The following is a 23,749-nucleotide window of genomic DNA, read 5'->3' as shown; positions in this document are numbered from 1 at the left end:
AGAAATATCGAAAACATAAATTACACTATCAGCATAAATTAAAAGCCGAAGCGAAAGCCCTGAGCGTCTATCTTCAAGTTTCACCGAGGGCCGATGGTGAAGCTGGCAGTGCGACGTGGAACAGATTTCAATATCCGCGTGCGCATAAAAATATGAGACTTGAATGAGGAGGGCCCCCGAACGAGGAGGACACTCGATCGCGCCAAAGTGGTGAAGCTTGGACGGCAGTGGAAGATTTATCTCTCTTAACTCTGTGACTGTGCTCTGCGGGAAGAGCCATGTACAACAATAACAATAACAACGACCACAAACAGCTTAAAACACAACGGGCACGAACGATCATCGTCATTTCGTTGCCCGTTGGCTGTCCAAAAGTACCACATTACCAAAATGCAAGAAACGGTCACCTTTTCCTCGGAGCGGGGGACTGCAGCGAAAAAACTAATTAGAATCCTCCATTTTTAATTACCGATCTGACTGATTTATTTTAATACGGTAGCAATTTACAGTCCACCCAGCGGATTCCCCCTCGTGGTTGCGACACTGGTTCTACAGTCCAAGCGAGCTTCCAGCTGTTTGATGATGGTGCTACTGGCGATAAAAACGAGCCGGGCTTGATTGAGCATCTTTCATAAACATGCTTTCGCGCGACAGCCGGTTACTCTGGAAGTCGCTTATCTCTGGCCAACGCAAACGTGCGCGTTCGATCAAGCGTGAATAAGCACTTTTCTCTCTCGGCAAAACATATCAAATACGCCTAGAGTTTAATTTGAGCGAAGGAGGAGATTTTTTTTTTTGGTGACATGACGAGCACAAATTGATTCCACGCATTGAAACGCAAAGCAATGTACTCGCAAACATTATAAACATTACCTAATTGGAACCACTGAGCCTCCACAATTTTCCGCAGCTATTGATGTCTCTGTCAGGGAAATGCTTTGGCTACTCTGTCAAGCTAACAAGCAACTAACATTGAAAGAAATACGAAACATACCTCGACAAAAAGAATCACCACCCTTGCCTTGATCAGTGCGCCAAAACAGCAAAATCCGTTGGCAAAAAACGCGAAAAAAAGATCGAACAAAATCAATAAAATCAGAGAAGACAAGGCGTAAAAATCATGCACCGAGTGAGATTTAAATTTATTTTAATTTTATGCACAAAAAGGAAACAGAAATTCGAATGCTGTCAAATTAAAAATGGCCCTCACTGGTCCCCGTTTCATTCGGTTCACGGGATGGTACTTCGATTTGAATTTATAGGTGGCACTTTGTCTTAATTATAAATTTAAATACGTATGAGCAAGGGGAGGGGAAGTTAGAACCCAGCACCGATACACCATATGACTCAAAACTTTCGTTTTTGTTTCCATCTATTTGTCTCTTCCGAAAAAATAGGATCAATAGAGTCGGACGATCTTTCGCTGGAACCTCAAACCGTGTCTAGTCCGTGTGTAAGTTTGTGCAGTCCGACCAAACAGGAACGTAGCACCCCGCACTCGGTGGTTATCGAGGAAGAGGCCAGCAATACCAGCAGTAACGCAATGTATCCTTCCTCTTCATCGCACCACCAGCCGGGGACACATTCAGCGACCCATCACAGTAGCGGCAGCCAGGAAATGCATCATCACGATCAATCAACGGAGGTCGAGGAGAGCCGGATCTCCTATCGGGGTATCTTCACCACAACTGCCGGAAGCAGTATGGGTTTGCAGACGGCAACCGGTTCACAGCTCTCGATTATGACAGGTCAAATGTCTCCCACATCCGGGTTGAGTGGGTGGGGCTTACCAAGTCCCGACAAAAGCCTATTCCAGCCACCGATGTTCGGACTTCTTGGTCCAGGGCCTCAGAGCTCAGCACAGGTACACTTTGCCTCAGCTCAACAATCCGCTGCAAATTCTGCACAGACTCCGTCACCAGCAGGACACCACCAGCATTCGTCTCACCACTACAGCACTGACGAACGTACCCATCAACCCATCGAACTTCTTGGTCTAAACATGGACTGTCCCAGCATAATTCTCAAGCAGCCTCCAAGCTATGCTAGCTGCGTGTCTTCGCTCGAGATGCAAGCTCAGCAGCAACAGGCACAAGAAATGCATCAGTATTCCCGCAGTCAAGGCCTCAGTATGGGTCAAACCCCCAAATATCAGTGGCTCGACTCACCCGTCGAGTACGGCAGCCCCCAACACAATGTAGTCATCCCCGGACCATCCTCAACCTCCTCCACCGGTATCATCCCCAAACAGGAACCATACAGCTCATCACAGTGTCCAGACGTGAGTCAACTCAGTCAGCTAACTCCTCAACAACAAGCTCAATACGCCGTACAGCTAGCGGAGTACAATCCCTCTACTAGCAAAGGGCACGAAATTCTCAACCAGGTCTACCAGCAAAGTCCAATGCCACTGAAGCTAGTCCCCGTGAAGCCTCGAAAGTATCCCAACCGACCAAGCAAGACACCAGTGCACGAGCGACCTTATGCCTGCCCCGTAGAGAACTGCGATCGGCGTTTCTCGCGATCCGATGAGCTCACCAGACATATCAGAATCCACACCGGCCAGAAACCGTTCCAGTGTCGTATCTGCATGAGATCCTTCAGCCGGTCAGATCACCTTACGACCCACATTCGAACCCACACCGGCGAGAAACCTTTCTCCTGCGACATCTGCGGTAGAAAGTTCGCCCGATCCGATGAGAAGAAACGTCACGCCAAGGTGCACCTCAAGCAGCGGATAAAGAAGGAGAAAAATAGCAGTAGCAGTAGCGGCAACAGCATAAATAACGCTGCCAGTAGCAGTAGCCATCATCACCACCAGCAGCAGCAACAACATCACCACGTATCCGCTGCCCAACAACACCACCACCATCATCATTCAGCAAGCCTTCACTCGCATCACCTCTTGCATGATGATATCAGTGGTATTCCAATTGTATCCTCATCCAGCACGGCTAGTTTGTAGACCGAACTACCGTCGATCGACGTTATGCGTTTGAATGACCCTCAGATTGAGCTGGTCCATGACGACCCCTTCATGGGTTACATCGAGACTGCTCGAGCAGGCACGTCTGGTACTTCCCATGCTACACCAACCCGCTCTGCTTCCCTGTTGGACATCGAGACGGAGGAGGATGTCGATGCGGCCGCTCCACCTGCTGCCGCCGCCATCGACGACGACGACGACGACGAAGATGTGGACGTTGGAGAGAACAGTCGACCACCAATTCCCGAGCAACCACGAAGTCCCAAGGAACCCACTGGAAACCCAGACGGTAGTGGTGCTAGTGTTAGGAATGATAGCGGTAACAATAGCAGTGCAGAAGCTGGTACCGATCCATCGATTGTGATCGTTCTATTGGTTGAGTAAACGCATTCATGCACGCATACAGCAAAACACAATCCACAATCACAACAAGGTGCCAAAACAACTCATTCAAAGCGCAAAACATCGCTCGGCGAACGCACTGAGGGGTGAACAAAACACAAGGTAAACACACATCCAAGCAAATCTCATTCAAAATCGACAAAGAACAAAACAAAAGACTCCACATATATTCGTATCATTTATACGTCACACTTGTTCTTACTTCAATTTGACGTCTCGCACGATCACAAACACCCACACCGCACCGATGTAGATGTACCGCTCCCAGAAATGAATCAATGAATCACTGAATCGCAATGAATCGCACTTACGACACTTGAAAAATTTTACTCTCGTACACACATAGTCACACATATATTTTTTTTTTGATGTTCAATGGAGAAGAAACTCAATCAGTGCTAGAATATTCTCGAGAGTTTGTGTGTGTGTGTGTGTTACCCTAATTTTGATTAACATGTTTTCTTCGTACCCCTACAACAAGCTTCTCTTCCAAATTATGCCGTACTCTCGAACTTCAATGGAGAGCCACGGCGGGAGGCAAATGAAATGACACAAGAAGAAAAAAAAATCAGACGCAAAACCATGGAACTAGAATGAAAAGATTGTTCTTTACTACAATTTTATCTCTAAATACTGTGATCTCAATTTATAAGTAAAAGAGAACGAAAAAAATAGACTTTTTAAAAAATTATAAAAAAAATTAAATTAGTCGTACTGTAAAAATGGAGGAGGAGGAGAAAAGTGTGAATTTATGGTGTTGAATTGACTTCATGAATACTATTTATTACTGAAGGTATAGAGACCGTTTTCTGAAAACACCCGCGGCGGAAGCTATTGTGAGAAAAAAAAAACACAAAATCCGTACTAAAACTTCAAACGTATATGCTAGAATTACACGAAACAAAACTTAATTTAAGTGAGTAACTTTGTGATTTGTCTTTAATGCACAAGTGTAACACTGGGATGAAGGAACGCAGGAGAGAATATAACGAGATCCGCTAAAAGCTGACGAAGAATGAAAGAACAAAACGAACGGAAACAGTGTAACGATGTTTCTTATTACAAAATGTTAATTACACTAAATCATACTAAAATATATTACTGAAAAAGTAAAAAAACAAAACTGTAGTTAGGAGATTATTTTGGTAAGATAAACAAATATTGAACGTATATCTTAACAACAGGAGAAAAAAACCGCTGAAGAGAATGACGATCCCGAAAGACGTTATTTTTCGAAAAGCTTAAATTTAGCTCATTCTCTGTACAGTCCCGAGCTGAGCATAACACACGTAAAAGAATGCGCTGCCATATTAAGATAACTATAAGTTGCTTCCAAAACCGCATTTTTTTTGTTGTATATTTATGTTTCTGTTTTGTACATTTCAAAATAAAACAATCCCGCTATTCTGCTAGTGCCATTATCGAATTCTTCAGTGAACAATTCGTGTCACTTTGAGTCTTGATTTGCTTGCCATAACCTTTGAGATTCCACCGATTTGAGAGCGACTTGCGCGAGTGCGCGAGAAAACAACTAAAATTTAAGTTTCAGTGCTAGTCTGATTGCTTTTAGGTTAAGAACAGGAAGTAAAAAAACACTAAACCCAGCCAATTAATGAACAAACTTTCAACAGATAAAACAACTGGTTGATAACCAAAACGCTACAATTGGTGTGCGCAGCAGAAATTGAAATACACGAATTTGAAGCAAGAAAAAACAAGAAAATCAAAGACACAAAAGATCACACTTACCATTTGCGAGAATAAATTGTTACAATACAACGTACTAGAAACGAAAACTTTCTTTCGAAATAACACAGTAAGGAACGAAAAGGCTTTAATTAATTAACAATAGCTGTTAAGAACATGTTGAGAGTAATTTTGACAAGAAAAAAAAAGTTATTAAAAATAATATTTTTGCCAAATAACACGCATTTTGTTATTTTTATTGCATCTTTTTGTTCCAAGTTTAGTTTGTTTTTTTTCTCTAGCCTCGACTCCTTCCAGTTTTTTTATGCTGTATTTATTTTCTACTTTTATCATAGCGAATAATTTGCCTACTTTTAAGTAACGTTTTTTGTCTAATAAAAAATAAAGTATACATTCCACAGATAACTTTAGGTTGTATTACTTCATTTCTCCCTTTCGCGACTTTTTTTTTGTTTCTCTACAATCTTTGGTTTTTGCTCGTTTCCACAATCCACGTACAAAAACTGCTGAGCCGTAGCAGCAGCGGGATCGCAAATGGTGTACACGCACACACTTTCATCCGCAATATTTTTTGTTTTGTTTTGCTCGTAGATGACCAAGGGTATTGCACGAAAAATGGCGTGGATGATAAATAAACTATCGATCCACTCATCATAATCGGATGTCAAGAATGTGAAATACTCAAACAAAAACTGCCGAACAAAATGAACGTGAATTGTCAAACAATTCCAACAAAGCAAGATGGTTGAATACTATATGAAGCAAAATATTCACAACCAAGATTTTCGAATTCGTGGGATCAAAATTTGCCGAACGAGGGATTAGTTATTTCACGACAAAAGTCCAATTGGAGCGCAAGATAAACATAAATAGGTGGGTGAATGTACTCAGTAAGTGGACGAAAGGAGAGGGGCATGTAAATAATATGGAAAAGCCAGAGAAAACTGTTTACATGAAGCAAAATTTTCCACGGTTTTGTTCATAGATGTTCTACTTTGCAATAATGAGGGACTACGAAACATTGTGAAGGAAGAAATATTTCAAGTACTTTACCTGGAACTATTCTCAAGGTAAAGCCAACGCTAATTCCTAATTATTCTTAACAAACAATTAACTAATATACTTTTAGGTGACTGCAAAGTGTTTTCTATAAGTTATCCCACATGTAATATGCACCTTGATATTCAGCTGATGTGTATTTGACATGTTGGGAACTTGATGGGATCGCTTTGCGACCATTTCTAAGTCAGTTAAAATTAGTTTGTGAATAAAATGTTCTAGGCGGAACATATATTTCTATGTAAATTATTCTTTTTTCTTAAAATAAAATACCCCTTAAGCTAATAAAAAAAATACACAACTTCCATTCGCTTTAGTGAATATCAAGACAAAAATGTTGTAGAATCCCCCTCCTTCTTTTTATATACTATTGACGCATATCTCGCTCCTCGCATACTTATTGATTATATTGCCTTTTAAACCAGTATGAATATCTGGTTCAGTCATTTTCAAAAGTTTAATTGTCAGTTTGTAATCATTTTTAAATATTGATGTTCGGTTACCATGACGACAAGAGTTATATATTGTTAGATTTGTTAACGAATTCATTGTCGAACTCCACTTCTTGCCATATTTAGAGCTCTTTTCATCATTATGTATCCAATATTGATCTTCGTTCTGATATTGAATTATGGGTATTTTCTCGCATTCACCATTCGGATGCGATCACCATTATACTGGAGACTCAAGGGATTCTCGAATAAAAATCGAATTAATTATAACTTCTACTGTTCCGTGAGAATTTATGTCTTAACACATTAAGGACCGCACGTTTTGGGGCAAACTTGAACGGTTCATTTGTTCGGATTCCACGAATGAGATCGTTTCCTTCAATGTAGATGAGACGAAGGCGAGCCATCGGTAGGCCTTGTTGAAATCTTGGCAAACCAAGGACTTAACCTTCAAGTGTAGAAAACACGGGTTATCTCGTGATCCATCCGTAACAGACAGAACGCGGAACACGAGAAATCTCGTGAGCGGTCCGCAATGTGTTAAACACAGCAAAAGTTTGCTCTTCGCATTGGAAAATAATCCGATGACAGACGTTGTGCCAAAACTAGTGCAATACCCACCATCGAAGCATATGTTTAGAACTCATGAACACACCACATAACAACAGAGAATTGACATTGTGCTTTATTCGGCTGACGATGCTTGGGGATTTCCGCTCCAAGCCTAGGATAACGAAAGATACTAAGGACTTCAGCTCATTGAGCGCTCATATTTTTTTCGAGGCTTCCCCCGTTTTCGGTACAATGCCTGGGGACAAGCTCTCCTAGATAGTAAATATATAGGACAAAACCAAAATTATGCAAAACGGACACAATCGAGTAGAGATCGGCGGTATGAATTTACAGGTTGATATGGCCTTAACGTTTAAGATTTAGCAGCGACACATAGAAAAGCTCATCAGCCAAACAACAGTTAAATTAAATCACACAATCCGAGTTCATGGGCAAATGAAGGAAAGAGAGTTGCGCTAAAATGAGTGCCCTTGTAGTCGACAAGATAAAAACACAAACCTGCAAAAAAAACAAAAATAGACACAAAATGTATACAATTAATCCTCCTAGAGGACATTTTAATTTTTGGCAAATCATGCTTCATTAATACTAGTTATTGTGGGTACTTCATGCATACAGGCCCGTTTTTGTAGAATCGGAAATCGTGAATTTTCGACCGATTTTTTTTCTTAATTCTAACTCCAAACAGCACACAAAACAAAATCGTTGCAACGTAAGGCCTTATGCATCAAATGCTCACGCTCTGAGAAATTTTTGGCCTGAAAAGCGACGCATAATCGTATCAAGAAGACAAAAAAAAATTAAGGCCAGGACAAGCGCATTCGGTCAGTTGAATCACTCGACGAGCGTCCGCAGACGAGAGGATATATTTTGATCACGATGAAATATTGTTAAAACATTCATCTATTACACTAGATAGATCCAATTTTACCACTGATCCAGAGATGCAGAGAACAGGAAAACAATAAAGTACATTTTTAATAGATAGAATCAACATATAGAACATAAAATTGATAAAAAAAGAATCATCGGAAAATAAGTGTGAATATCCATCTGTAACGCGTGACTCGTTGTAGATACTTTCAGTTAATCATTTTATCAAAACATCGATCACCTTTAGTGGATCATCCATCACATGAGACAGCAGTACAAACTTAACCCAGAAAGTAACACAAAAGCGCATACAAATGTCAGAGAATATCAGAGCGGCGAGTTCGCACAACCCCTCTTGGTGAGGGATTCTGATCTAGAAACCATACTAATATACCCGATTTGGCCATTTAGAACCCTTAAGAAATCACTTGAAAAGAGATTATTTTTGGAAATTATTTGTGATTTTGATATTACGAACCATTGGGGCGATTACCAATAAAAAAAACAAATAAACATAATTAGATGTATCTTCTATTTATACACATTTCAAGGTAAAGCAAAACAAAAGTTCGTTTGACGAATTAAAAAAAAGCCTATCGTTAAGAAATCTGGAAACGACAAGAACCACTCACCGTGTCGCCGTGGTAGAGGCATAAGGGAGTTAAAGCAGGATTAAGATGAAAAAAAGTGGAAGCGGCGTGAGCTGATACTATGGATCACGCGAAAGCTTTCACTCATACGAAATGATACAATACGCAGTGTAATCGTTAAGATTTAAATAATTGAAAATCTGGTTGTAAAACTATCTCTCTGATAATTGCACTCTAGAATTAGAAGATTTTTAGGTTTTTTTTATTGTTTCTTTGTACCGAAACAGTTTACATATGAAACATGCTGATACTATGAGAAAATAAATTAAGAACATTGTTGAAACTAGATGCTAGGTTGTTTTTATTGGCAAAATATCCATCCAACCGTTCACCCTAATTAATGTTGGGTATCTTCTAGGCAATTGGTCTTGATTTGAAGATTGGTCGATGATGCGTGTTCGCTTCGAATTCCTGTTTGGTTCAGCATTATTATCGTTGTTTTACTATTCTCGAATGGCACTAAGGATTGGTATCCAGACAACCCATGATAGTCACACAAGATGGTAAGGACTATGGCCCATTTTTCAGAAAAACTGTAGTATATTCCACAGAATTGGAAAAAATACATCGAGGATTCTGATTTTCAGCATTTCAAGTTTAAAACGTTTTATCTACCAATATCACAATTCACATTTTATAGCTGCCTGAATTCAAAGGCCACATGGTACGAACTATATCTGAATTGGGTGCCCTACATCGACCAGATTTTGAAGAGGGATAAAATGACTACGTAAACTTCGAATGAAGTCCATGGATATATCGATGACGATATAGTTATCAGGGCCCGAAATCTTCGAAGATGAAAAATGAAAATCGACTTTCCTCTCGTTAGCTTCGCTTCGACTAGGGCTACTTCGGCATTCGCTGTGAACATGCCTTGAATTGACTAGAAATGAATTAACGAGCGTGTAATAGCGAGGTTGACTGATGAACTATTCTAACAAATGGTTACTCTAATTTATTTATTTATTTATTTATTTATTTATTTATTTATATAAAGGCTACAGTGTAAGGAAAAATCCTTTTAAATTACTGCAACGCGCGAGTATTTAACGTATCCTGTTCTGAATGCAAACTAACAATTTATCTCATAATTAAATTTACTACTCAGTCGTGCTAATTCCTCCCGTTGAACCACTCAATGCTGTCTTCGCGGAAACCGTTAAGCGAAACATTATTTTTAATATCGCTAGGAAGCCGATTGCAAAATGCTATTCCCCTTACAAAAAAAGTATTACCATAATGGGACGTGCTGTGGATCGGTAAAACATAATTCCGTACACGATCACTTCTAAAAGGTACAAGTTTTTCGTGTAAATATGTTGGTGTCGCAGAATTAATTATTTTGTGTGATAAAAGACATGTTCTGAGCTTGAAAAATTCATAGAAAGGACAACCAAGTAATCGCTGTTGAAGATGTGTTACTCTAGAAAAGCGTGTTAGATTAAAAACATAGCGAATACACGAATTTAGAGCTACCCGTAGTCTATCTAACGCTCTAGCTGAAGCGTTTAAAAGCAAGACTGCTCCGTACATAAAATGCGGTAGTAACAAGCTTTTAAATAGCTTAATTTTGATATCCGAATTCAACATATTTGCTGTTAACCTTAGTTGACGAAGCCCATAAAAAATTTTAGTGCATTGGGAGCTCACATGTTTGTCCCACTCAAGATTGTTTTGAATTATGAACCCAAGAACAGACGCTGACTGCACATACTCGATAACATCATGTCCAAGAACTAGCGGTGGTGGGATGTAGTCTACTCTAGATCGCGAAAGAAACATCGCCTTTGTTTTACTAACATTAATTGGCAGAAGATTTGTATGAGTCCATTGATATAACCTTTCTAAATCGCCATTGATCAACCGAGCCATTGTGTAAATATCATATTTATTTGTACTCAAATAAAGTTGCACGTCATCAGCAAACATATGAATTTTGCATGATTGCAAGATCGTAGCTAAGTCATTTATAAATAACGTAAATAATAAAGGACCGAGCACAGATCCTTGTGGTATTCCGGATAGAATAAAGATTAGTTGACGTGACTAATGAATACAAATCTGTCTCTTTATTCAACCTGACTTCAATCCACACTATTACTCCCCCTGACATGAATCTCGTTACTCGCGTACAAAATCTTATTTCAACGTCCATATGAAGTTAAGCTAGAACTTGATTTCTGATACAAAAAAGTAGTTACACCATTAATGGATGACTTCATTGTTTACCCACCGTGAACTCAAACCAACGAACTCAAACAGTTACCAGGTATGCTATAAAGGTTCCCGCGTATTAGTAAATAGCGTGCAGTTTGGGAGGAATTCTAAACAAAATTTTAGTTCACTTTGTCTCCGAGTTCGATTTCGTGAAAAAACAATACAAAAAAAAACGGGTTTATATAAACAAAATTCAAAAATTTGTCAGTGTTTCTGAACACAACACTGCAAACTATTTTAAATGTATGAGTAATTTTCGTTTACGATGCAAAAAAAATCTAGCTCACCTGTAGTATATGTCAAACCACGTTGAACTCAAAATCGATACATGCATACGTGATACATGAGAGAGAAACGCATTCATTTTGGGGGGCGTCACTTCAATATGAAATGAAGTCCATTTGACGGGAAAGAATTAAATGAGATAGTCGAGTGGTAGAGAGAGATAGCAACTAAACGCCCGAATGGCTGTTGAGTCATGTTGACAGAGAAACTGCTGGAAGAAGCAAAAACTCATTTCCAATGGAATACGAATGGGAATTTCTTCCGCTGACTATCCTCAGTTGAATATAACTTTGCCGAGCCCTGATAGCTACAGCCTTAAGGTAGAGGCCAGAACTACAATAAAGACAAGGATGCGATAGAATGAAGTCGATAGCATTCACGTCAACAATTTCGTAAGCGTCCGAAGTAATATTCCAGTATTGCACAACTGAAAAATAGGAGCACTTTTGCACATAACCAAATATCTATAATCTTATCGGATATTTCGTCTTAAACTATTTATATGGCTTTGGACTATAGGGCGCCATATTTGAAAAATCATAACTCAAAAACAAAAAAACGCCTCTCTGATTTTTGAATATGTTATGAAAAAAACCTCAACTTTCAAGAAAGAATATAAAAGTATATAGCGCCCTCTGGTCCAAAGCCATGTAAACAACAAAAAACAAACACAATCAATAACTACGACTAGGCTTTAATTACGTCGATCATCTGAATCGGTCTACTAGTTCAAAAGTTATAAATTTTTGAAAAAAGTCGTTTTTGGAAAAAGGGGAAAAATTGATTTTTCGGACCACCCTAAAATGGAAATGGGCACCTTAATGAAAAAATAGAAAATGCGGGCTTAATACAGGTCAGAATCGATTATCCGGAATTTTAGACTCGATTATCTGGAGTATGTTATTTTTGATTTTTCTTATGTTCAGATCGGTAATTTTGAATAATTTGTATAATTCCATATTGAATAATCAATATGGGTTTGAACAGGGGTTGAATTTTAGAACACAGTTATTTATGTAAAATGCAAATCCAAAATGGCCACCACCACAAAAAGCGACATTTTATTTTCAAAGCCCCATCAATATGGGTATCAAATGAATGTGCTCGACTGGTAGAACACAGTTGATCATGAAAAATCCAAAACCAAGATGGCCGCAGTCCCCAAATAAACAATTACTTTTTAATGGTTTCATTCAGCTTGCCCTGTTTGTATGTATGTTTGAGTGTTTGTAGGGTTGTCCCACATTAATTGAAATTTGACCCCGTTCCTGATCACTGATTGATCTGAAATTTGGAACATACCTTTGATTCTACTGTCATTATAAAACTGCGCATTCTATGATCTTGAAAAATTCAATTTGGCCGCAGCTAAAAAATGGCTGAATGGCTTGACTCGACTTGGTAATTTGGCATCAACTCATAACATCCGGAAAGTCAAACATGGCTTATTGAATAGGGGCTTCAGATTCTGGACTGTTCAGCTTGTTCACCAGATCAAAACCCTATCAAGAACTTATAAGAAGTGATCGTACGAATAGTACATGCAGCTTACAAGCAGTATAAGTGATTTGAAGAGTTTGAACGAGCAGTATCCTCTGCGTAGAACGAGATACACACTACAACATGGCGCAGCTTGGTCAAAACCACCCCGAATGGGTTATTTGAACTGATTGAAAACTAAAGATGACCTACGAATTAAAAAATTCTTGTAATTTATGTGAAATTGACGTTAATCTTGTAAAGGAGTAAGAGTTTTTCCATCTGGTTCTATAGTTATGAAACACTGGAATTTTAGTTTTTTTAATGTTTCGCGCCTGAACACAACAATAAAGTTCAAATGGCCAGTCTTTTAAATGACGATAGCTCTTATATCCTACACTATATACTTCAATTCAACCGACTTCTTACATATCTCTGGAAACTCAGAAAAAATGAGTGGTTCTGCGCAGTGGTGAAACGCAGTGTACTAGTTGTAAGTAAATGTGTATTACTAATAATATTAGTGTTTTTGTAATGTTTAATTTAGTTTTAGTTTAGTTTAGTTAGAAGAATGTAACGAATAAAAGAGGTCGATGTCACTCGCAGATGCTTTACAATGCATCAAGCAAACAGAGATACATTAAAGTAGGACCCTGATCTGGATGGTCGAAAAAATGTTTTTTTTTGCATTCTTGGTAAGCTTAAGCCCTCAGAAATGTTGTCCTAAAAAGCTTTTTCGATATTTGATTTCGATGAAAAGTTACAACCAAAAGTATGAGGTCATCTCAAGGGATATAGTATTTCTGTGAGAATTTTTATTTTTTTTTTCTCGAAACCATCTTTTTGGTTAGTACAATAACCAAAATACCCGAACCCTTCACTTTACTCCTAACATCCGGAAAAAATTACGAAAATTCATTACTTTACGACTTTCCAGACAGGAATCCCTCCTTATGGGTAATCATTACAGCTCGGACAATGAAATAACTAAAGGGTTACTCTGAACAATCAATTGTGATATTAATTTTATAGCTGTTTCATCAGGGCATTTCAAGCATTTCAAGTTATTATTAGAGAGTGTCCGAAATATGAAGCTGTCCGAAATATGATTTAAAACGGTATATGAATACACTGCTCAACACGAACTTTCGGCTGAGTATTCGACTGTAACCAAGCCTCTGTGATTCGCATAAAGTCAACAAAACATCATTGAAAAGCACTGTCAGTCCTATTTTGTTGTCTACTTTCTACTACTTTGAGATGTACCTTGTAACAGTGTATATATTAGCGATTTTGTAATGTGAATTTTGATATTAACATAGTTGGTTATTATTTCCTCACCGTATATACAAAACAAAACCCGTATCCAATACTTCAGCACCAGCGGTCGCAATGAATAGGGAAAAGAGGGGCAGTTTCACACGGGGGCAGTTTCGGACAACGCTTGTAAAAATTAATTCGTACAATTTTCAATCAAATTAAAAATATAAGTAAGTTAACAGCCCTTCCACCAACAGCTGTCATATGATTTGACATCTCCTGGTTGTTTATTACTTACGAAAACAACACAGTGCCCTTATTCATACACATTCCGAAACTTTTGAGCTTTGAAGTTGTAAGTATTTCCCTAATTCCTTTGTGAACGATTTAGAAATTTAGGTACACCATCTCAGTTAGTAACTAATATGAAAAGAAAAAAACGTGAATACAACGGAGGAATAAAGGTCTATTTATTTATTAGATAAAATTTTGATTTGTCTTCGGATGGTGGTGGGGCACATTCGGACATCGTTCACGGGGCACATTCGGACACTGTTTAATACCTCATAAAATTTGTGTCTGATAGTTATTTACTAACAAACATCAATTTAGTCTGATTCTCAGGCCTGATGATGGTTCGAAACTACAAAAAGAAAACCGATAGAACCAGCATCAACGAAGATGAGATGGCAAGAGCTATCGAACTAGTTTCGAATAGAACGTTTTCATGATTCTAGCTCACAAGTGGTCCAACTGGGTTCATTGCCTTTGCTAATTTCCCAACCAACGGTTGCATAACGGGAAAACTGTTTGTCAATGTTCTGGAACATTTGAAGAAGGTAGCGAAAAGCAACGTAAACGAATCAATTTCAAAAAATCAAAAATCAATCAAAAAGTCATTGCACTTTGGAAACAATTGAATATTGCCGAAAAAATTACACAATTCATGTATCTTTCCCATCTTATGTCACAAATCGCTTACAACCGCTGGATGTTTCAGTTATAGGCCCTTCCAAGAAAAACTCCCAGTTTACCAGAACGATTAGCCACTCAACCATCCTAGAAAAACTATTTATATACACAACCTTTCAGCTATAGTTGCATCGGCTTATAATGCTTCTTTCAATCTGAGTAATAACCTAGCTGGATTCAAAATGACAGATTGCTATCCATTCTCAAGAAATGTTTTTTCGGACAAGGATTTTGAATGCTCGAATGATTTCACCTACTGCAGCGGAGGTAGCAACTGACTTAACAATACAATAATGCTGCAAAACATTGCGTCCACAGCACAGATAGATTTTACTTTGGCATCTTTGTCCCCGGAAAATGTTGAACCTTTTCAAAAACTTCACCGCGGAAACCACCACTCGAAAATGGAAGAAAGCGAAATGACGGATTTTTAATGACTCTCATAGCAAGCAGTTTCCTTTCAGACAAATACTGATGAAAAATGAGTGTCAGTACATTTATGACACCTATACACGATATGTCAAGTTGTACAGAACTGTTCCATTTAAATATGATATGGTATTAAATCACCTCTTTTTATCTCTCTATCTCATGAACCGAAAAAAAAATTCTTAAAATTTATAAACTCTTCAAAAATTGGAATCGTCATAAAAACGTGCTATTTTATTTTTCAATCGGCCGTCATTTTGTATTGAAACCATTTTTTTGGCTTATCAGAGGTTCATACCATAGCGGCATCTTTACTAATTTGAGAGTCTAATGATTTTTTTCCGTGCAACCTACATCGCTAGAGCAAAGTAAAATAAAAAAAAAGTGAGTAAAAATCCTAAAAATTAAACTTTTTTTATTTGTTAACATCAGGGCTCGGCATAGTCATAGTTAACTGAGGATAGTCGGCTGACTAACCGACTGACAATATCCATAGTCAGTCGGTGAATGATTTTTGGCTCTAAACGCAGCTTCTTCGCCAAAACGACTGAACAGTCAGTCGGGCGTTTAGTCGCTATCTCCCTCTAACGGCTCGACTATATCATCCCATTCTTCCCAGTCAAATTGTCCTCATTGCATTTTGAAGTGACTTCCCCCAAAACGAATTCGTTCCTCTCTCTCATGCACGTTTGCATGCATCGATGTTTGAGTTCACCGTGGTTTCACAAACGCTACAGGTGAACTACATTTTTTGTAGCGTACACGAAAACTACTCACACGTATAAAATAGCGTGCAGTGTGTGTGCGCTATTTTGCACGCCTAATACTAACTAATACTAGTGCGAGGACCTTTATGGCATACTTGATAAATGTCTAAGTTCGTTGGTTTGAGTTCACGATGGGTAGAAAAAAATCGTCCATTGATGGGGTAACTACTTTTTTGCATCAGGAATCATGTTTTCATTCCTCTTTATATGGACGTACAATAAGATTGCATTGGGAAATGGAAATGTAGATTGAAGTCAGTTGAATGAAGAGGCAGATTTGTATTCATTAGTCGAGTAAGTTAAAATAACCACTGACTGGACTAGTTCACCAGTCATCCTCGCTAGTCAATTCATATTCTAGTCAAGTCATTTTTTGTTGGAAGGAACCACCCTGTTGGAAGGAAGCAGTTCTAGTCGAAGCGAAGCTCCTGGGAGTAGAGTCGGTCTTAATTTTTCACCTTCGGATTTCGGGCCCTGGTTAACATCATGGCGTTACTGGGACAAGTACGTCGCGAATTGATTCTACTCACTCGCAATGATAATCATGCTCGCGAATTAGCTGAACTATTGTGTTATTCCAAATCCACAGTGTGAGATATCCATAAACGACTTAGAGAAAGTCTGACCATCGACGGGAAAATAGCAGGATTTTCGCGATACAAATCCTAACAATACCATACCAATACCATAATTAAGACACATTCGGTGAATGTTACCTGTTACGGCGGTGAATTTTTTTTTCTCTATTTTAGTGACTATCAACATATTTCGGCTGGTTCGTCACTTTTACTTCCATTTTTTGGAAGAATGTCGGGAGTGAGAATCGCACTCGTGATCTCTGCGTGAGAGGTATGGATGTTACCACTACGGCGGTGAACGTATCATACGGCGTTAGAGTTTCAAAAATAATAGTAAAAATGTGTCTGAGCAATTGGTGTTTTTGATGCTTATGCTTATGACATTGACATTTTACGTATCGGAAAGGCAAAGACAATGTCAACCATTTGATTAAGTTGAACAATAAATTAAATGAAAGAAAAAAGTTGTTCAATTATTTCACTTTCAGACGATTTATCGAAATTAAATAGTATAAATGCGCGAAATCTCCACCTAGACGTTGCTAACCTTCAATCGACGATCTGTCGATCGATTCGTCGGCCACCATTGGACCCCTAATCCGAAAACGATCGATGCAATGAAACAGTTTATGGATGCATCCAATTAGATATCGCAATAAAATCCGAACACACTTCAATTAAACTTGGAAATTTATAGCTGCCTAGTTTATTCCGCGACCAACCTCGGATAGATTCGTTACACTTAGCCCCGGTCCTGTATGTGAATCTTCTTCAGGACGATTTGCGCGCGACACGTCGCCAGACAAGGATAGAGCGAGATCTGGGTTGGTGCGTTTATTATTTGTTTATATGCTATAATTTGCTCCGGTATGACATTGATAGCTTGTTCGAACAAGTGGTAGTAGCGTTTTCCGTCTCTTTCTTACGCTCCCAGCTGAAACGCACCAGGTCTGTCACCGTAGATGCACTTACTTCGTGCGCGGATATCTGGAATCAAGTTATATATGCGAAGTGGCCATGTTTTAATTCACTCTGCAACGCTGAGATGCCCTCTTCTGACATGGCAGGAGCGACAGTTTCACAGCTTCCACACAACCGGCCGTTTGCGCCGTCAGACCACCCTAGCGCACGGGTAGACCACGATGGCCGACCTTTTCTGCCCGATATGGTGGTTTCTTTTGGGGTAACGGCAGCAACCCGAGAGGCGAATAAAATGTGCTGATGTGTGACTGCTGCGAAAATATTCAACAAAACGACAGTGTCAATCTTTTCCTGTCGCTTCGCTGTCTCCACAGATTCGTTCAAGAGTGGTTATTTTTCATTCAGTACTCTTTTCCACTAAATCGCCAGTGTTGGTTTTGGCCTTTGCCTTGCCACCCATTCGCGTTTCTTTTTTCGCTATTTTATTCAACTTCATTTTCCGCTTCTCCAAGTGCCGAACGGAGGTGCAATTCGGATGACGTAGAATTTGCCGTGTTAAGTTATCATTTAAACAAACATACATGAAGCAATTCGCAGAACGAAATACCGAGAGAGACACAAACATTCTAAATTGGATAACTAACGCTGCAGGGGGAGTTCCCCACCATAAATGTATTGAAGATTACCATTGGTTTTGAAAGCAACCGCACTAATGTCAAACGTCCAACCCAATCCATTGTCCTGGACATTCTTCTCAAAACAAGCGACACAAGATAAGAATCTCAGAGTTGACAAATATTTTAACAAGCCACCCTTCGCCTCTCGTTCAGTAACAGGTTTTTCTCCCGAAAGGTTCCAACTCTGCTCTCTAAATCTTAACTAAGCACTCGTCAAATATCGAATTTTGAAGCGGGCCGAAATCCCCAATCCCGGGAAGCGAATTGAGGAATATTTCCCATGCATGAACTGAACTCGCTGCGAGTGTGTGACACATTAATTAAAGATAAAAGTGGAATCGATCATTCTATTTTAACCGAGATACAGTTCGTAGATAGAAGTGTTGGAATTGTTGGAAGAAAGATACGGAACCGCATACATTATGGAGGAGATGCTCCTTCTGTCCACCAAACAGGTGGTTGGTCCCGATTAGGACCGATTTCTTTTTGTTGCTGTTCGTTCCAAATGTTAACGCGGTGGAAAATCGCGCGAGTGTCGAATTACGCTGATCGAAAGATAACGCGCCTGGAATGCACTTAATGTCGAGTGGAAGCAGCCAAACTAACGAAATGGTGAAACAGGAGAAGCAGATTAAGTTGTAGAGGTGTGAACAGGAAGTAGCGAATATAAAAAGGGTAATAATCATAATTTATCCATCACTTCTCGGGGAAGAGGATTTTCATAGTTGGGTGATCTTTGTGCAGAATACATTTCTCGAAATGGTTCTATCTGTTCTCTGCATGATAAACAACTGAATTTTAATAATAGTGTCCCACTTAGATTCTCTATGTTTAGCATGGCGGACAATAATGAATGTACTCGCATAGCGGGAAAGTTTAGACGAGAAAGAAAAAGGAAAATTCAGTGCAAAACGCTTTGCCCAACTCGCTTACTTGATTTCTTGCAGATCGGCTTCATTCGGAGAGCTTTCCGTAGGTAGGTTCCCCCTGCAAGAATGGTGACCGGTGATCGAAACACGGTCATACTCTATGAAACAACATAGCGGGTACCGTGACTGTACTCCTAATGCGTGCTTTCACACACGCACTATTTTTTCTGATTGATCAGTGATTCAGTACCTGACTCAAGTGGCTACCCCTTTTCATTTTCCGGTACACTCACTTGAAGTTCCATTTCTCTCCTCCATATCCTTTTTAGTTAAATATTGACAATGTAAACGAAATGGGTCACCATTTAGGATCCACCCGCAGTTTTGACATTTTCATAGAAATGTATGACAATTCTGCATTCAAGTTATTAATAATTTTTAGAATTAATATTATTCGGAAAATTTGCAATGAAAAATATTCGTTTTTGTTTGACACTCTGCTACTTTGTTATATCCAATTCTACAATCCTATTATATGACTACTTTAGAAAAGTAATGATGATTTAACAAAAATGATACTGATACTTAATGAAAAATACTGATACACAAAAACACTACTCTTTCATTTCGGTTCCAGAGGATAAGGTAGAAGCCGAACTGTTTTCGAATGACTAAGTATGAAGTATTCGTGTATGGAGAAAACATAGTTCTCTAACTAATCCAAATAAAAAAAAATACTATAATATAGAAAATGCAAAGTAAAAAAAAAATGAGAACAAAATTAATATAAGATGTTGTTTGGGTCATTTCACTCTGTGTCTCGAACACTGTTCTTTCAATCGTCTCATTTTTAAAATTATAGGCAAAGTCACATTCAATTGAAGATAGTCAGCGGACTATGAAGAGAATCGCCTTCGTATTCAATTGGAAATGAGTTTTGGTTTCTCCGTCAACATGACTCAACAGTCAGTCGGGCGTTTAATTGCTATCTCACTCTACGACTCGACTATCGCATTCCATTCTTCCCCGTCAAATGGACATCAATTCATATTGAAGTGATCCCCTCAAAATGAATTCGTTTCTCTCTTTCACGTATCACGTATACATGTATCAATGTTTCAGTTCAACGTGGTTTGACATATACTACAGGGGAGCTATTTTTTTGTGTCGTACACGAAAATTACTCACATAAAAGCGTCAGTGTTGTGTTCAGAAACACCGACAAATTTATGAATTTTGTTGATATAAACTCGTTTTTCTGTATATTGAACGCATAGTTGAACTTGGAGACAAAGTGAACTAAAATTTTATTCAGAATTCCTCCCAATCTGCAAGATATTTTACACGCTATTCACTAATACTATCGTGAGGACCTTCAAAGCACACCTGATAACTGCCTAAGTTTGTTGGTTTCAGTTCACGATGGGTAGACAGTAAACCGTCCATTAATGGTGTAAATGCTTTTTTGCATCAGAAATCAAGTTTTCGTTTCACTTCATATGGACGTAAAAATAAGATTGTGAGTTATCAACACCACGAATACAGCATCAGTATCGGCCAACGCCAACAAAAGTTATCAGCAGGAGGCAGAGCAGACACCAAGGATTAATGTTCTAGCGCTTAAGTAAACACTTAAGCATAAATAACGCAATGTGGTAAATGCGACGAAAATTGTGCAGCCGCAGATAAAGACTAGGGTTGAGATAATAAAACGGATACACGAAAGAAGGAACGTAAGGAAACAGAGATAGGCGGATAGGTTAGATTGTAAGCTAGCTTTGTACATGAAACATAAAAAAATCAGTCCTGTCGTAACCTTAACAGGAACAACATTGCTCAGTAGTTGTAGTTTTCTAATCCGAAATCCGTTCGGAACATAACCTGTGTACTTTTATCAGTTCAGTAATAAATGTGTCCACTCTTCACGTTCAGTACCTTTTATGGGCGCCTCGACATCTCGACAATTCAGATTTTTTCATGTGCTACAGAATAAGATAACTCCAGATTCAATCAAGGACCTTCAAGTAGTTCTTGTGTCTTATTTGAGACTACGCTTTTATAGACGCGGTCATCTAGAATAGCCTAGAAATTATCGATGGGGTTCAAATACGAAGTTGTCCATGGATTCTCACGGCATGACCGACAGAACTACTAAGTTTACTTTGCTGTGTGTTCAGAATGGTTGTCTTGCTGAAACACAAACTGATCTTCCAGGTCAATTTTCAACAAAGAAACCCCGACATTTTCACACAGCCTGTTGCTATAGGATTCGATAAGATCAGATCATGAAAAACATTCACAACCATGACCCTATGCAATATATTAGCTCATGCGGACTTTATTTACTAGTGTAGCAGATATCAAAATTTAATTTTTTTAAATGGGGATTTTCCATAACAATTTTTGATGCCAAATGTCATAAAGCATCGAGATTTACTTTTTTCCAAAAATTCATATCTCCATGTCCTTTCTTCAGAAGAATCGACAAAACTCATAACCTGATTTGTCTGAATATTTTCTATTTTCATTCGGGTAAATGTTGCATTCGGGTCTTTGGCAAATTCGGGTAAATTAATGGTGCTGGATTAGGAAACGCATCTCCCATCAAATTTCCATCATACACCATACCTCTCAGTAGAAAACCGATTACCGCGAGCGGATTAGGATTGGGCGATCTTTAGAAAAAGATCGATCTTGACGGTTTGGAAGGGATCGATTCACTGATTAAGTCGGTATCAGAAAATCGAAACCCAATTTCCAATTTATTTACTTATTCTATATAAGTGTTGCCTTTTCTTGAAACATGGCATAAACATGTCACATTTGTATTCAAACATCAAAGGCATTTTATTTTGATTCTCAGCATGAAGGTCAGAAAAAAACAAGGACGCTCTGAAAAATTATTTTTCCCAGTGCATACATTTTGTACCGTTATGTAGTTATTTAATTAAGTAATTTAATTGAAAATTATTATTAGAAATTAAACATGTGATATGCATTCGGAACTCCGCTGATAATAATCTCAAAAAAATCCCAGATAATCCAACCGTGCCATACGTCTGACATTAAGTCAAAACCTTGAAAAAACCGTGGTTCTAAAACAGAACGGTTTAGCTGGACCTGATGTCATCATCAAATTTCGTCACATTTTTTATTGTCAGCCTAACGAAAAAATCGATGAGGAAAATATCGATCCAAGATCGCCCAATCCTAGAGCGGATGATCGTATTCTTCGTATTCGCATTTTATTTTTAGTTCGTTAATGTGTCGATTTCCGATTTCCGTTATTCGTGGTGACCTTGTCAGACTATTACGCGGATAATCGAGGTTCTACTATATTTCTTAACTTTACACTTCATTCGCCTTTATTTCAAATTTCACTAGGTTAAATCTTCAATCTTTAACCCTCCTGTACTCGCGTGCAAAATCATAACATGTATACTCGCGCACGGTGTCACAGACCGAAAATTGAACTTCTCTGTAATGTTGCCATTGTGTATTTTTCAGGCTTTATTGGCATTCGTTTGAAGAAAAGGGTATGATTGAATGAAAAAACTCCAAAAATATGTTTTCTTCGTCTTTATTATGTTTTAATAGTCATCTTATTCAGCCTCCTTTAAAGTAGAGTATTTTTTGATACTCCAACATAAATAACGAAATTCGAATTTTTCACTGTTATTAATTAAAAGTAAGCAACTGAATATAATTTATGGAAGTATAAAGACCTATAAAATAACATAAAAACGTATTAATCGATTGTGGTTTCATTGGAGTTCTTTCTTCTTCTTCAATGGCACTAACGTTCCTAGAGGAACTTCGCCGTCTCAACGTAGTATTACTTGCGTCATTTTTTATTAGTACTTAGTTGAGATTTCTATGCCAAATAACACGCCTTGAATGCATTCTGAGTGGCAACCTCTAGAATACGCGTGAGTCGGAGGTGCAAGTCGGAGGAAATTTCTTTGACGAAAAATTCCCCCGACCAGAACGGGAATCGAACCCGAACACCCGGCATGTTAGTTATGACGCTAACCACTCGGCCACGGGAGCACTTCATTGGAGTTAGAATAGCATAAATGCATGCTCGAAACAAACATATTTTTTACATTTCATGCGGTTGTTGCGTATTTTTCGGGTCTTTTATCGAAGAGAAGAATGTATAACGACCTTTTAGATAATTACCAGAGAATTCTGGAATATAAAGTATGCATATTTCTAATATTCTTTGTCTCTGTTTTCTTGGTAAACTAAGAATTAATGCTTTTTTTTAGATGGGGCATAAAAAGATAATATAAAAGGATTTCCTGGAACTTCCTTTTCTTTTTCTTGTTTTCTTGTCGATATTGTCCATTATAAAAATTATAAAAAAGTGTCCCCGAAACTGTAACTGTTAAAAATTACCATAAGCTATCGATTAGTTTATAGTTTACTGTTTACAATTCTTCCACAAGTAAAATTCTTTCACAAGTGTGTATATGTATGACCATTATATTTAGCGAATAACTATACGAAAGTCAAACATTTATATTTTGCTTTTGAATGTATGAATCTAACGATGAATATATCGACGAATAGTTAATAAATGGATCC

The 23,749-nt window shown here is 38.3% G+C and overlaps 1 protein-coding gene across 4 annotated transcripts in view; it reads left to right on the top strand.

Annotated features, from left to right (window-relative positions):
• LOC129780244 (myb-like protein A) overlaps positions 1 to 8,968 on the top strand; it is a 228,593-nt gene extending 219,625 nt beyond the window's left edge. For 3 of the 4 annotated variants that reach the window (XM_055788296.1, XM_055788295.1, XM_055788298.1), the window contains one exon: positions 1,398 to 8,967. In XM_055788296.1, the coding sequence (XP_055644271.1) occupies positions 1,398 to 2,965 (1,568 nt within the window). In that variant the 3' untranslated portion in view covers positions 2,966 to 8,967. Of the gene's footprint in view, positions 1 to 1,397 lie in introns of all 4 variants that reach the window. The other variant, XM_055788297.1, reaches the window with a different exon arrangement.
• Positions 8,969 to 23,749: the final 14,781 nt, after the last annotated feature.

The sequence above is a fragment of the Toxorhynchites rutilus genome, chromosome 3 (assembly GCF_029784135.1).
Source record: "Toxorhynchites rutilus septentrionalis strain SRP chromosome 3, ASM2978413v1, whole genome shotgun sequence".
NCBI lineage: Eukaryota > Metazoa > Arthropoda > Insecta > Diptera > Culicidae > Toxorhynchites > Toxorhynchites rutilus.
This window is presented reverse-complemented; position numbering and strand designations above follow the sequence as displayed.